The sequence below is a fragment of the Petaurus breviceps genome, unplaced genomic scaffold, assembly GCF_028583685.1.
Source record: "Petaurus breviceps papuanus isolate PSGF00001 unplaced genomic scaffold, PetGlider_PUasm1.0 77, whole genome shotgun sequence".
Lineage (NCBI taxonomy): Eukaryota > Metazoa > Chordata > Mammalia > Diprotodontia > Petauridae > Petaurus > Petaurus breviceps.
In genome coordinates this window covers 4,021,666-4,037,587 of record NW_027186492.1, presented here as the reverse complement: position 1 = coordinate 4,037,587, position 15,922 = coordinate 4,021,666, and the positions used below count along the sequence as shown (strand labels likewise).

Sequence of the window (15,922 nt, the reverse complement as noted above, 5' to 3'; positions counted from 1 at the left end):
TGTTTATGATGTGACTTTTTATGTCAAAGTCAAGTATCCTTTCAGAGTTTATTTTGGCATTTGGTGTGAGACATTGGTCTATGTCTAATTTCTACGTGGTTATTTTCTAATTTATTCAAGAGTTTTTTGTTGTGAAGTGAGTCCTTACGGCAATAGTCAGGGTCTTTAGATTTAGTGAATACTATGTAGCTCTATTTGTTTGCTTCAGTGTGTCAAATACTTATTTTTTTTAATATAGTGCCAAATAGTTTTCATAATTATTTTGCAGTATAGTTAGAACTCTGGTACTGTTGAGCCCCCTTCCTTCTGCTTGTTCCCTTTATTTCTCCTTAGGGTTCTTCAACTTTTGTTCCTCCAGATGAATTTTGTTGTAATTTTCTCCTGTCTCTATAAATAGTAACCCTTTGGTGGTTTGGGATGGTACCATGTAAGTCAATTGATTTAGGTGGTGTCATACTGGCCTCATCTGGTCTTAGGTCACTTTGCCCTGTCTGTGATTCCAAGGCAGGCCTTCCCTTTAAGCCTAGGTTTGCTCTCTGTGTCCTCATGCAGTGCACTGACTCAGCAGAGTAGGTATGCAGGGCTAGGGTGGGGAGAGGAGCAGGGGTCATTCCTTCAACTACATCGATGGTCTTGAAGCTTGCACTCACCTGACTTTTTTCTTTTTTGAATCAGACCTATAATTTCACTGGTATGGGAAACCACTAATGAGGAAACACTTTCTACCAGACTGGCCCCTGCCATGGTCTCAGAGACTCATGTCAGGGCATGAGAGGTTAAGTGATAACCTGCTTGAGTCTGTTATGTGTTAAGAGACAGGACCCAAACTGGAATCTTCCTGACATGCCACACTACCTCAAACCAAGGCATTTTGGTCCATTAAACAAAGTGTTGTTTGCCTGCTGGGCCAAGATAAGGACAAGGGGGGAATGCTTAGGAGGCAAAAGTCTGAAGTGATCGCTTGTAACACTTTGTATTCTTTCAAAATTGCCACTGAAGCATGTATCATGACTCTCCAGGCTCTGGGAGGCCTGAGTTGCGAAGAAAGCCTCTGATGAATTAACCTTCTTTCTCCTGTTGTCTTTCTCTGTGTGGAGACCTTTGCAGCCTTCAGTTCACTGCTCCAAAGCACAGCCAGAAGTTGTGACTAAAGAGGGCTGTACTCACTGTCTGCAGAAGGGGGTTTGGTCACATTAATTCAAGCTGAACTCTAGTTTGTACAATCTACTTTTGAATATAATTCAAGGCGCAGAATTTATTCTATGAGCAGCGGCCACTGTGGGACCTTCTGGACTTAGATCTTGCCGTGTTCATGGAGAGACTATTAGGGACAGCAGCAGTATTTCTTTTAAGATATGAAGGTCTGTTTATAACTTCTATCAGATTGCTTAGCTTCTCAATGAGGGGAGAGGAAGGGAAAGAATTCAGAACTCAAAATTTTAAGAAACAAATGTTAAAATTATTTTACATATAATTGGAGAAAAGCAAAATATTTTTAAAAAAGAATGTGAATATCTAATATCGCCCTAGGTAGGTGATGCTCAATCTCTGGGCCACACCTTTAGACTCTAGAAAGCAAGGTTGATTCAATGCTTATGAGCATCTGGCATTCCCCCAGTAGGCAGAGGTTAATTTTTGTCTGAAACATTTGCTGTTGTGAATGTAACTAATGAATATAACTGTTTTGAGAAACTCTGGGTGAACAAGTATATGTAAAAAATTCAGGAAACTAATTGGCTTAAAGATGAAGATTTGCAACATTTTTTTGTCAGAAGGGAAAGACAAGATAACACGAAGCAAACATTACCTGGAAGTTGTTCACCCTTGGCTTGACTGGCTTCCTTTTCCTTATTCTTCACCAGGACAGCCTGGCATTTAGGCTGGGTGTCAAGCATGCTAACATATGGAGACTTTCTGGCTGGGGTCTTGGTCAGTGAGCGTTTATGCTCATTGTCTTCAGTAGCCTCTGAGAACCTTAACAGGATAACACAATGGAGTGCATGGTTACTGAGAGGCTCACACACTATCTACTCATGCTCACTGGCTGGGCATCAGTCTCACCAAGCAAGTGAGGGAGGGAAGACTAAAGTGGACCATTTCCAAAGAACTTTTCTCAGCCACTCAAACTCTACTCTCACTTCTCTGATTTTTCTCCTTTGGGGAGGAGGTGGAAAATTTGTCATGGTTCTGAAAACAGACATTTATTTTAATATAATCTCTTGAATATTGGTAAAAACGGTGGGAGATGCTGGAGAAGACAATTCAATAGAATTGTCTAGAATAGAAGTAAAATTTCAGAGTTGAAGGTTATCTAGTTCATCCTCTTATGCTGTATTTAACTTTTCTTATTAATACTGTGTGTAATGACTTGCAGTGAAGTTTTCCCATTCTGAACATCATATATACATTCTTATTACTTTCTTATATTTTGTAACTAAGTTCAGTGTTGTTTCCCCACATATATATGTAAGTCATTGTGTGTTTCAAGGTAATGTAAGAGCCATTGAGTATTAATACAATCGAATGGATTAACTATTGAGACCAAATTAGAAGTGTTTTTAGTTTGGGGAAAGGAATGGTAGTTGAGAGGTAGCAAAGGGTTAAGTTTTTATAGAACTACAAGAATTGCTGAAACAAGACTACTGATAAAAAGTATCAGACAGTAGCCTTGGGAAGAAGTTTGAGTTCCTAGAGAACTCCTAGATAATACTAAAAATGAAGTAATGTTGGCAGCTGCAGGTGGATTTGACCAATCACAAAGCAGACAGCAGCCTTGGGACACTCAGGCCCAGATAAGGACACACCTAGGTTGGACTGAAGGGGGTTAAGTATTCTGAGGTTGATACTGCCCTTGCATAGTGGACCTCATCTATTATGTATGTTATCTAACAAAATTAGAGCCTCATTAGTAATAACTAGGTTAATGTTTCTGCTTCTGTACCTCGGCCTCCTCTCCCTCAGTGCTGTCCCAGAGACTGGACCGCCCGCTTCTTGCAAGATTCTAATAAAACTACCTTAACTCTGAGAGGTCTCTGAGTAGTCAGTTTGGGTCAGGGTCTCCACACCCCACACAATACTGTAGCATGGATTTTTTTTTTTTGATCCAGGTGACACAATAGATAGAGGGCTAGACCTGGAATCAGAAAGATGTGAGTTCAAATATGGCCTTAGACACTAGATGTGTGAGTGCAAGTCACTCAGTCTCTGCCTGCTCAGTTTCCCTATCTGTAAAATGGGAATAATAGTAGCATCCCTTACCTTCCAAAGCTGCTGTAAGTATAAAATAAGGAATTTGTAAAGCACCTTGCAAACCTTAAAGTGCAACATAAATACCAGTTATAATTATTATTGGTTCCATACTGTGTCTTAGGGAAATTTTTTTTTTTTAGTTTTTATTTATGCATGAGCCAGATGTTTCTGGGACAGTCCAGATCAAGGCAAGCAGGAGAGTAATTGACCCTTCTGACTCAATTCTATGTAGTGCTTTGAGGCTCACAAAAGGCTTTCTTCCCAAGGGCCCTGGGAAGTAGGGAGTGCAAAGATTAATATTCTCATTTTGCAAACAAGCAAACAGATTCAGGGAAGCTGAGTGCAAGGCTAAGTAACAGGTGAGAATTTGAACTTGGAATCCTGACTTTTTAATGCTAACAGAATGTGGTAGAGTAGGAAGGAACCATTTAGGTTGTCTAGCTAGCTGCCAATTCAGTCTACTCAAGGAGATTTTATAAAAATACAGAACAAGAGATGATCTAGGATGATCCCCTCATTTTACAGAAGAGGAAAATGAGGCTGAGAGAAATGAAATAATTTACCCAAGGTCCCATAGATATGTTATCAGGAATCCTCAAGGTAAGGGAAGTGACCACTAATTAAATATAGTCTTACTGGTCAGTTACCATTGTTCAAGTCCCAGAATTTCCCAAGGATGTGGAGGGATCAGAGGATCCAGGGGTTGTAGTACAGCTTTTCAAAGAGGGGTACATGTGATGCTACAGCTACATTTTTAGCTCACAAGCAGCTCACTGTATCATAGATTGAAGATAATTACCCAGAACTGGTGATTGGAAGTTTTTGGTTTAAACAGGAAAAAAAGTATCTTGGAAGTTTTGATCAGAGCATCCAGAAGACATTAGTGGAGCTGGCATTAAGAGCTACTGGGGGGTCTGCTTGGCATTTGTAGCTCTTTTAATATCTCCAAGCTTTTCTAGACAACTTTGGAATGTCAGAGCTCTGAGTCAAATATATTTCAACCACGTTGTTGTGTATCCAAGCAAAAACTGATGGTGGTGTCTGAGATTTCCCAAATTAATTTTCTTTCCATTCAACTATAGTGGTTCATTTTCTTATTTTCTTTAGTAATTAATTGTATGTATATGTTTAGGGAAACTGGAAAAGATCAAAAACAAAAAATTCAAAACACTGCATTTCCTCAAACCTGAGGCTAGTCAATTGGGTAATTTTAAAATAAAATTATGCAACTGTTACTTTAAAAAAATTCCCACCTGATATTTATTTTTTAATTTTTTTTGCTTTTGGAGGGCAATTGGGATTAAGTGACTTGCCCAAGGTCACATGGCTAGTTTTTGTGTTAAGTGTCTGAAGCTGGATTTGAACTCAGGTCCTCCTGACTCCAGGGCTGGTGCTCTATTCACTGTGCCACCTAGCCTCCCCCCCCCCCGACCTAATATTTAACCACCTCAAAAAGTGGCTAATATGCAGTAGAATTATTAGAACTTTTAGATAGGATTAAAAGAACTTCTGAAGATTGCCTTCTGGTTCAATTTGGGGGCTCCTCATTTACCTGACATTCATTTTGTTAGTTGAGAGGGTAGATGGCTTGAATGGTTTCTGACACAGGATACTTCGATTCGCAGTCCCAAGAGATGTACAAAGTGAGCGTTGTGCACTGACCAGAGTGCAGGTAGAAGAGGACCTGCCTCTCTGAGGAACTGGGCTTATTACCCTCATGCTAGATGAATTTTTCTTAAAGAAGAAACAAAAATGATTGTAACGTTTTTAATATAATGGTTTCCAATGACTGCCAGTTCATTAAAAATCATGTTTCACTGGCAAAGTTTATCCTTTAGTATGAATGGAGAGTTTCCAAAATAATCTCATTATCATCTCATCCCCACAAAAGGTCAAAGAACTATAGCACTTCAGGAACTGCACCAGTAGCCATGTTGCTATGGTGATTTGGAACACAGGTACAAGCATAAATTGCAGTCATGGACTCTCTAGTTACTGACCAATATATAGGATAAGTAAGGACTCTGCACAGAGTACCCCAAAGGGGAACATCTCTGAGATCTCTTAGAGAAATGCATGTTAGCCTATTTGAGAACCCCTACTAAAGAAGACAGAAACCAAACATAGTTTAAGTTAAAAATTTTTTCAACACCTGAAATATCTCAGATACTGTGAGGACTAGAATATAATGATACGTGGAATCAAGCAATTATATATAAATTCCTAAATTCTTCAGAAAAATGTTAGAAGGCTCACCTTGGAATTACTGTGGGGAGTTCCAGTTAGGTTAGCTTTTTTAGCTAATATCTGTCCAAAGAGAAAGAAAAATTTGAATAATGAATTCCATTAGTCCCAACTATACCACAAAGAAATTTAATTTTATTTGACAACACAGAGAAGACTGCTAAAATTGGAAATATGTTGTCAAAAATAGCAAAATTCAGATTAAGATTTAAAAGAGAAACTGGAGAATTGCGTTTAAACAGTCTAATGTTATAAGATAATGCCAAGATCTCAAGAAAAGTTATCTTGTGCCATAGACTCAACAGTATTAGACTGATGACATATAATCTCTATATTACAGAATGCATTTTAAGAACGAAAATAAGGGCAGCTAGGTGGCACAGTGAATAGAGCACTGGCCCTGAAGTCAGGAGAACCTGTATTCAAATCCGACCTCAGACACTTGACACTTAACTAGCTGTATAACCTTGTGGAAGTCACTTAACCCCAATGATCTTGTCTTCCCCCCTCCAAAAAAAAAAAAGAATTCTTATTTCCATTTTTGAAAATCCAGAGTTTTTTTTAACTCTTGGACCACTTTTCTATCAGCACCAGTACATTTTAAGTTTGATATGAACAGTTTTATAATGGCCCTGCTTTCTAAAAGTGTCAAGTAGCTGGATGTATTAATAGTTTAACTCTTCTGATAAAACCATCTGAGGTTTTGCCAGGAAGAAAACTATTCGTGGCTACAGCTTCTGAGGTAATACATATAATTTACCTTGTCTGTAATATATATGTAATTCTCTTCTAGGAACATATAAATTATGGTGGCAAAAGCCTACTATAAAAAGTGGTGGTGGAAGACTGTAAGTAAATAGAACTCATTTCAGTCTAAAGAGCCATTTTATAAGCTTCTATAAGCACAAAAGTGCATATTCAATAACTCTTAACAATACAGATAAAAAGGTGATCCAAAGAAGTCAAATTTTTAGAAACTGAAAAACCAATTAGGATCCCATAGAATAGACTCTGAAACTATCTTATGGCAGAAGGTCTAAGGACTATTAGAACAGAATATCATATTCCTTATGAAATATGGTTATTGTTTTGGATGTTTTTTGCATAACTTTTTTTGAGGGGGCATGAGAGTGTGCTTAGTTGGGGGCAGGGGCTGAAATTACTAGGATCTAAGGACAAAAGAACATCAATAAAACATTTTGAAAATAAAAAGTCTACAATAAAAATGTGGGAAGACTGTAATGGTAATTTATATTTGATTCCAGAACACGTATTATAGTTTATATATGAAGTTTCCTATAAATGATTGAACCTAAAAGCTCCAAACTATTCCATCTTTCCATGACACTATAGCCCTCAGTCACTGCCATTCAACTTCTAAGGGCTCATAAGAGAAAAAGAAAATTCATCCACGAGGATAACTAGTAATTATAAAGCTTGTTGGATGGTAATTGTCCCAAATGACCTACTAGGAAGAAAAAAAGAATTCTACCACTGACTTCAAAAGCCATCATGTTTTAACACAATGGTAGGTGGCACAGAAGGAACACTGTTGGAGGTATCTAAGACTCAGCCCTTAAGAGAGGGGACCCTACATCCTGTCTCCATTCTGTTTCTCTGCAGTCAAATCCCAGCTGCATCTTGGAACAGCTAAAACATGCACGTTGCACACATACACAGAGACTTCCAAAGGGCTCAACAACTCTGTGGATTTCTTATTTAGAAGAGTTAGTAAATAATAGTTTATTCCACAAATATAATTATTTTCAATATTTTGTGTTTGTTTTTCTTATTTTTCATTACTTGTCAGTAGACACTAATATGAAAGGAAAGAATGTATTTTAGTAAGACAGAGAAAGAAGGAGGGCCAAAGAATTTTGGTGGCTTGAGGGTAGGGAAGAAATGGGCCTCTTGGGCCATGGCAAGGGAAGGGATTTAGAAGAAATACATAAACAGGAAACAAAAGTAATGGGCTCCTTCCAGCCAATTAACAAGTTCTTCTACCTACTATGTTCAGGGCACTGTGCCCGGGTAATACAAATGCAAAAGAGAGATAGCCCTCATTTTTAAGGAATTTACCTTCTAGTAGAGAATAGGGATGAGAAAATGCAACACATTCACAGACAGGTAAATATAGGATACGAATAAATACAAAAGTGATTTGGGGTGGAGGTCTTCACAACAAGGGAATAATCAGAAAAAGCCTCATGGTTGAGGTAACATTTAAGCTGAGCTTCAAAGGGAAGGAGGGATGGCTTCCATAAGGTAGAGGTGAAGAAAAAGAATATTTCAGTCCTGGGGGACACATGTAGATATGGAATATTGTCCACAAAAATATAGAAAATAAGTTTAGTTAGAGACCTAGGGAGGAAGTAAAGTGCACATAGCCTGCAAAGATGGATCCTGGAGCTAGATGGAGAAGGGCTTTAAATGCCAAACTGGGCAGTTTGTATTTTATCCTATTGGCAATGAGGATCTACCAGGAAGTGTCATGGTCAGACCTTGATTTCTCTAATGAAAAAGGTAATAGGGGGGCGGCTAGGTGGTGCAATGAATAGAGCACCGGCCCTGGAGTCAGGAGGACCTGAGTTCAAATCCGGCCTCAGACACTTAACACAAAAAAACTAGCCATGTGACCTTGGGCAAGTCACTTAACCCCAATTGCCCTACCTTCCCCCCTCCAAAAAGAAAAAAAAAAGAAAAAAAGAAAAAGGTAATAGGAGATTCCCTAGGAATTAGTACAAGGACTGATCTCATTAAATATTTCTGTCAATCTGCAAGAGTCAGTGCCCTGCAAAAATCTGTTTGTAGATGACAAGACTCTTCTGGGAAGCAAAACACCAAGTTGACAGGGACAAGCAGAATCTTAGGAAAGCAGCTTGGTTCAAACTATTCCTGTGTGACTTATAGATAAAAGGGGTCAATGCAATTTGGTAGTAAGGTAGATAAAGGGAGTGGGAGGCTCCCCAGAAACCTCAGGATACTTCAGGCATGAGTTGGTCAGATGAGCACAAGTGTTGGCAGAATTACTTTGGAGTCGGGAATTTGTTTCTACATAATATGGGCTAGATTTATCAATCAGTCATTCGTAATAGGGAGAAAAATCTTGGATGTTTGGGAGTTTTATATCTCAAGTCACTGAGGTTCACATCACTGAAGACATCTATAAGCTATGTTGCTTGCTACCACTGATAGAATTCTGGGTAGCTCATGATTTTTCACAGGCTGGAAATTCTTTTGTATAAATTATTATGTAAAAGTCAGTCTAATAATGACACATATGGTAGAGTGCCTTGACCTTAGTAACTGAGTGTGTAAAATAAAGCTATCTTTAGTAAATCACTAACAATAGCTTTTCCTATAACTTTTATTTCATTGTTTGAAAATAAAAGCTTGGGGCGGCTAGGTGGCGCAGTGAGTAAAGCGCCAGCCCCGGAATCAGGAGGACCCCAGTTCTGTTCTGGCCTCAGACACTTAACACCCACATACACAAGAAAAACTAGCCATGTAACCTTGGCCAAGTTACTTAACCCCAACTCCCCTCAAAAAGAAAAAAAAAAGAAAGAAAATAAAAGCCCAAGGATGCAATCAAGGTGTCATACCTTTAATTCCTTCACTGAGTTGTTAAGGACTTCCATACGTTTCTTTTTTCGGTCAATATACTTGTCAATAGATTCCATTTCCTTAAAATGAGCTTCGTGAATCTTCTTAAAATCTAGAGTATTACCCCAATAAAAAATGAAAATTAAGTCACCAAGACCAAACCCATTTTCTGTTTGCCTCTAATACAAACCCCTTCTTTTGTTAATTCTTGGGATCTTTTATTTCTTTCAAGATTCTGCTCAGGTGATATCTTCCACATTTCCCTCACTGCTGCTGGGGCTCTCTTTGACTCTTCCTTCCCAAAACTACTGCATATTCATTTCATGTATTCTTACATAAGTACATATCTTCCCCCTTAGCACATAAGCTCCTAGATGGCAGAGACTGCTTCACTTGTCTGTAATTTCCACACAGAGCACTTAACCCAGTGCCTGATACATAGGAGGCACTAATAATGCTTGCTGATGGGTTATCATTGACATGTAAATTTCAACATGCTCTTTGTGCAAGTTTTCCCAAGTCTGGTAAGTTTTTGGCAAGTCTAGGTGGACTGAGATTGTGGAAGAAAAGCCCCACTTTGTAGATTTTCTGTATTTTACTGTCTATTCTTTAGCCTTTTCAGCACTCACCAAAATATCTTAGTTTGGACAGAACTGAGAAAAAACAATAGCATCTTTATGCATCACAATCTGACTTTTCAAAATAAGTTTAGAAAGCTTTGTGCTATCTAATTCCTTAGTTCTGTAAGCATTTTAGTGCCTATGTACATAGGAGCATACTAGACAGTATAAATATCAGAGGGAAGCATTCAAACAGTCCTTCACATACTTTCCTGGCATCTGACTCAGGGCTGTGTGCTAACAATTATTTAAACTTACTTGGAGTTGTAAATATTGTTTTCTTTCTCTTAGCTTTGGACAAACCATCTCTACGATGAGGCCTCTTTCCTCCTGAAGGGATGTCTGAAAGAGTATCATCTGATTCAGAGAGAAAGGTTAGTTAAAAAGGGATTAAAGAAGCTTCTTCCCAGATCATATAGCAAGTTTCCATTCATACAGCCTCTTAATCTGACGTGCTTTGCCACTCTAGATAGGAAGGAGAGGCTTATTTTCCTTATTCCTCTACTTTAAGCCTGCCTCCAAAATAAAGAAACCAAGAGAACAGGGACCCTTATCTTATGTAAACTTTGTGGATCTCCTACTGGTGCTTAATATTGAATTTTTCTATTAGTTCTGAATTTGGATGACCTCCTTGCTAATCAAAATTCTTGCTTTTTTTTTTTGGAGGGCAATTAGGTTTAAGTGACTTGCCCAAGGTCACAGGGCTAGTTACTAATCAAAATTCTTTAACTACTTTACATACCTTCCACTTCATTTTCTTCAGAGCAAAGTGTCTGCTTGTTCTTTTGCTTATCTTTGGATGGCTTTGTGGCCTCTGCAACAGCTAAGAGATTCTCCTTTGGACATTTTTTCTGCCTGGGGGACTCAGGATGATCACTTTCTATCATCGCTGAATGACCCTGCTATACAAAATTCAGAGATTCCATTAAGCCATGAAAGGGGGACCAAAGTGAAGGATACAAAAAATTAAGTAGAGAAAGAAGGAAGGAACGAATTTTCACTCAAGTCTATTTGTAAAGGGAGCAGGGAGGAAGACAGGATAAGTCTGGCTCCTTAGCTGCAATGTCAACAGTATCATTACAATGTAATGTGCAATTTGGAGATGCTTTTTTGTCCACCACTGAAGATAACTTGAAGATAGGACTCCTTTGGAGCACTCCTGAGGTTGGGGACCTGATCTAGGCATGTAGAGACTGGGCACATCTAGATAAAAAGTGTACTAAGTTGAGAATAGTAGGTCTTGGGGAAGTGACATCTGAATGAAAGAAAGGGTAAGACGAAGGATTTATTTATCAAGTCGTTTGAGTAGACAAGGGAAGACTCCAGAAAACAACAGCTTAACACCCACAAAGATGAACAAAGTTAGGTGGAGAGTGAACCCTTCAGAATTGAATTGTTAAAAAGTTTTAGATTTGTTTCTATTTCTCCATGTTATCATATGTGGTATATCCATGTTATCATGAAAAAAAGTCTCCTTTCTGAAACATGGATCAGCCACAAAAGCCTGGGATGGTTTTGATGTTTAGGGTATAAGAATGGGGAGAGGGGCGGCCAGGTAGCACAGTGAGTAAGAGCACCAGCTCCAGTGTCAGGATGACCTGGGGATCAAATCTGGGCTCAGAAACTTAGCACCACACCCAGAAATAACTGGCCATGTAACCTTGAGCAAGTTACTTAACCCCGATTGCTTTAAAAAAAAAAAAAGAATGGGGAGAAAAATAAGCGGTATGCCACAAAGGCGGGGGGGGGGGGGGGGGGGGGAGTCTCTGAATATACACCATGTAGGACACATGTTTCAGCACATGCATTATAAGGGCAACGCTTAAAATGAGCCTCTGTCCCTCCCAGGCTTCTCTTTTACTTAGATCAGGGTGATCTGATGAAGCCTGGAACAAACAGAAAACCAGAAAACGTACCACCACAGATTTATCAACATTGAACTCAGAAGTTTTTTCCACCTTGTCTTATATTCTTCTTAGACAGTTACACTAATATTAGGTGCTAACTTAATATCCTCAGAATCTAGCAACATATGTAGCTACTCACAGAGCCCTTTTTCATAGGGTGCATCTAGCCTGGGTTTCCACATGCTCACCTTGGAGCCATTGTTTCCTGGGGTTACTTTGCCTCTTCCCCGGGATGAAGTGACAGAGACAATCACAGCTTCCTGGTCAGATTTTTCTTCATTGCTATCAAGCATTCCTATCTCCTTATGAGAGGAAGGAGAGATATTACTTTGGCCATTCTGTAAAAAAGAGGAACAAATCTATTTCATCCTAAGTATAGGAATAGTATCATTGTAATGTAATGTGCAATCGGGAGATACTTTTTTGTCAGCCACTGAGGATAACTTGAAGAAAGGACTCCTTTAGAACACCTGTAAGGTTGAGGAACTGATCTAGGCAGGTAGAGACTGGGTACATCTAGATCAGTAAGAAACTACTCTGCATGAAAAACCATATTCTAACTGGAAAACAAAACATACTTTACATATGTAAAAGCAATATTTGAAAACCCCCTTAAATTAAGACTAGGTCTAGGGGAAGAAAACTAGGGTATTTTTATAGAAAAGCAGATTTGTTTTACTCTAATGTCCTGTTCACAGGTGACCTTGGGTTTTTGAAGGTTAAATTAGCACAGTTTAAGTTCTCATAAATTCTACTACGCTGGAAAGATGTCAGGAATACAGCATGTAGGTCTATTGAAGACCTGTCGGAGAACCAGCTTATCTAACTTTAGAGTTAAATTTAGTAGGCTGGCTGTAGAGTGATTATGTGTGTGTGTGTGTGCACACGTGTGTGTTTTGGGGGAGGAGAGGGGAACTGCAATTCTTAAATGCCATCTACTCAATTATAGAGGGTTTTTCCGCCAGTGAGGGGAGTACTCCACGCTGTCAAAATCACAGGTCCTTGAAATAAAGCAGCTACTATCTTTTTTTCAGTACCATTGATGAAAAGTGCTCCACAGTGCACTGTATCTGGAATAAGAGGCCCTGGGTTTGTCTATGATTCTGCTCCTTACTCGCTGAGAGAGATACACTTCTTTCAACCTTGATTTCCTCATCTCTAAAATGAGAAGGGTTGCAATAGGTGTCCTCCAAGGTTCCTTTGGCTTTGAATGTTAAAAGACAATGATCTCAGGCTGACAAGGAAGCAACAAGATAGTGTAGAAAGAGCAGCAGAAGATCTCTGCTCCACCACTTACTGCCTGTGTAACCTTAGGCAAGTTACTTAACCTTTCAAGGCTTCTGTCAACTATGGATCATGATGCTTTCATTTCTCATGTGACAGAGTTGTTGGGATTATCCAATGGGATAAAATGCTATCTTAAGCATAAAGTGCTCCAGAAATGTAAACAAATATCTCATCTGGATTCAGTCAAGTACGGTGGATGGAAAGCTGGCCTTGGTGTTAGGAACCTAACCGGGTTCTGGTCCCGACTCTGTCCCATCTCAGCTATATGACCCTGGCAGCTCAGTGCCTCAGACATCCTTCTGATGACACAGTAGGTATTACAGGTCTGGTTTGACTCTTCCCCTCAAACACTGCATGTAATTATTAATTCAAATTGTTATTTAACAATAGGGGGATCAGTTTAAACAGGTATAACTGATATAACATGTAAGATTAAAATATAATACATTAATTTTATTAAATAATTACTTATATATTACTTAGCAAGAAACTGAATTGTTATTTTCATTTTTCCCACTTATCTTCTATACACCTGACACAATAATCTTAAAGCCCAATTCTAATTAGGTTACTCCCCTGCTCAAGAATCTTCAGTGTCTCACTTTTGCTTCTAGGATAAATATAAACTTGGTTTGTCTTTTAAAGTCCTTCATAATCTTGCTCCAGCTTACATTTTTTTTTTTGCCTTTTGGAGGGCAATTGGAGTTAAATAACTTGTGCAAGGTTACATGGCTAGTTTTTTTGTGTGGGTGTTAAGTGTCTGAGGCTGGAACCGAACTCAGGTCCTCCTGACTCCGGGGACAGCGCTTTACTCACTGTGCCACCTAACTCACTTCTTAAAGAAGCCTATTCACTGAATGGGCACTGCCTCACATTTCCCCCTGCATCCTGGGACATCTCCAGTCATCCTGATGACTATCTGGCCACTGGACCCAGATGGCTCTGGAGGAGAAAGTGAGGTGGTGACCTTGCACAGCCCTCCCTCACTCAAATCCAAGTCAACTGCAAGTCATGTCATCATTTCCCTGAGGTCACGGTCCTCTTTGGGAATAAAGGACAAACCACAACACCTCTCCATAATGTGTATTCTTAAGTGTTTATAACTTATCCCTTACCCCAGCCCACCCCAATAGAAGATAAACTCCCTGAGGGTAAGGGCTAGTTCGGTTTTGTCTCTCTAGCACTTTCCACAGTGTCTTACATATAGCTGGTTCTTAATAAATGCTTATTTGTTTGGAATAACTTATGGAGGATTAGTCAATGGGAAACCAGTCTTTAAAAAGGTTAGAGACAGAGACACATATCTATTTAGATTATGAAGGGAATGGAGGAAAGCCTGTGGGGAAGAATAATACTGAATTATCAGGTCATATTTATATATAACCACTGTTACAAAGTCTTAAGTACTTTAAAATTCCCTTCCTTTTGACTATGTTTCTTCATACTTCATAGAAGTATTCAGTGATCCATCTGGAACCATGTAAATTCCTGACTGTGGAAAACTTTGGTCCTTGTACAATGAAGCAGAGTTTAGCAGTAAGTAGTTTCCTTAAATTTTCCAATTTGTTCTCTAGGTACTACATTCAACACTTAGTCAACTGCTGGAAAAGCAGCATTGCTAATCAAAACAAGTCACTTGTTTAGTTAATTATCTATGGAAACTAATTCTATTTCCAACCATGATCCCTCAAATACCCATCAGCTGCAGATTTTAAGTCAACTTCAATTATGATGAACACTTAATGACTGAAGTCAGTTTTTTGCTTACTTATAGGGTAATAACAAGATGGGATTACTTACCTGACTCTCATTTTCTTTCTTGAGTTCATGTTGAAAGTGTTCTTTCAATGATTTTAAAAGTTTATCTCCCTATAAAGGGTTAAAGAATTCATAATTACAGTTGAAATCAAGTGAAGAAACAGAATCCCTGTATCCCTCCACACAGTTATCCATTTCCTTGGTCCCAACTCTTCTCAAACAAGAGCTATCCTAGATGATTATCAGAAAACTAAACTTTATATGACTTGAATACTAATTCAGAGACTTACATATCAAAATGAAATGCAATATAGTAAAAAGAATGCTGGTTGTGTGGGCAGGCAGCAAGAACTGTGTTACTAAGCTATGTCTGAGACTTAGGGCAAGATACTTTAAATACGCTAAGCCAGTTTTCTCATTTATAAAATGAAAGGGTTGAACTAAGGGATCTTCAAATTCCCACCGGGCTCTGCATCCTAAGGATCTTTATACTTGAGAGCAATACCAATCTATTAGTAAGCATGTTCAATTTCCTTAACTAGATTGGAAGCTAAGAACAGTAACTTCACACTCTCTTTTGCAGTTGAGATTCTGAAAGAACTGATGATTGGCAAAGTTGACAAAACAGAAAATAAATGCTGGTGGCGCTATGGAAAAACAGGTACTGTTGATACACTATTCATGGAGCTGTGAATTCATATAATCATTCTGGTAGCAAAAAAGTGACAACTATTCATACCATTTGGCCTATTGATACCACCACTAGGCCTTTAGTCAAAAGACATGACTGAGAGAGGAAAATGACCCAGTACATAAAAAATTATTTGTAGTAGCCCTTTTTGTGGTGACAAAGAACTGAAAACTAAGAGAATGTTCATCAGTTCTGGAAATGGCTGAACAAATCATAGTATGTGACTATATTGGGATATTGTTGTGTTTTTAAAAAAAGAATGGAGACCATTTCAGAGAAATCTGGGAAAACTTGTATTAAGACAGAAGTAAGGGGTAGCTAGGTGGTGTAGTGAATAGAGCACAGGCCCTGGAGTCAGGAGGACCTGAGTTCAAATTCTGCCTCAGATACTTGACACTTAACTGGCTCTGTGACTTTGGGCAAGTTACTTAACCCCAATTGCCCTGCCTTCCCCCCTCAAAAAAAACCAAAACAAAACGGAAAGAAAGATGTGAGCAGAGGAAGGCAATATATATAATAATAATAACATTGTAAAAAACTTTGGGAGACTTAAGAAATCTGTT

The 15,922-nt window shown here is 38.7% G+C and overlaps 1 protein-coding gene across 6 annotated transcripts in view; it reads right to left on the bottom strand.

Annotated features, from left to right (window-relative positions):
* The window catches only part of NUSAP1 (nucleolar and spindle associated protein 1), a 37,256-nt gene that overhangs the window by 16,871 nt on the left and 4,463 nt on the right, over nt 1-15,922 (bottom strand). The window contains exons 2-9 of one of the 6 annotated variants that reach the window (XM_069105771.1): nt 14,711-14,779; nt 11,812-11,982; nt 10,459-10,615; nt 9,975-10,073; nt 9,096-9,208; nt 5,506-5,556; nt 4,802-4,983; nt 1,808-1,974 (exon numbers count right to left, since the gene is read on the bottom strand). In XM_069105771.1, the coding sequence (XP_068961872.1) occupies nt 1,808-1,974; nt 4,802-4,983; nt 5,506-5,556; nt 9,096-9,208; nt 9,975-10,073; nt 10,459-10,615; nt 11,812-11,982; nt 14,711-14,779 (1,009 nt within the window). Of the gene's footprint in view, nt 1-1,807; nt 1,975-4,801; nt 4,984-5,505; nt 5,557-9,095; nt 9,209-9,974; nt 10,074-10,458; nt 10,619-11,811; nt 11,983-14,710; nt 14,780-15,922 lie in introns of all 6 variants that reach the window. The other 5 variants (XM_069105775.1, XM_069105770.1, XM_069105774.1 and 2 more) reach the window with 5 other exon arrangements.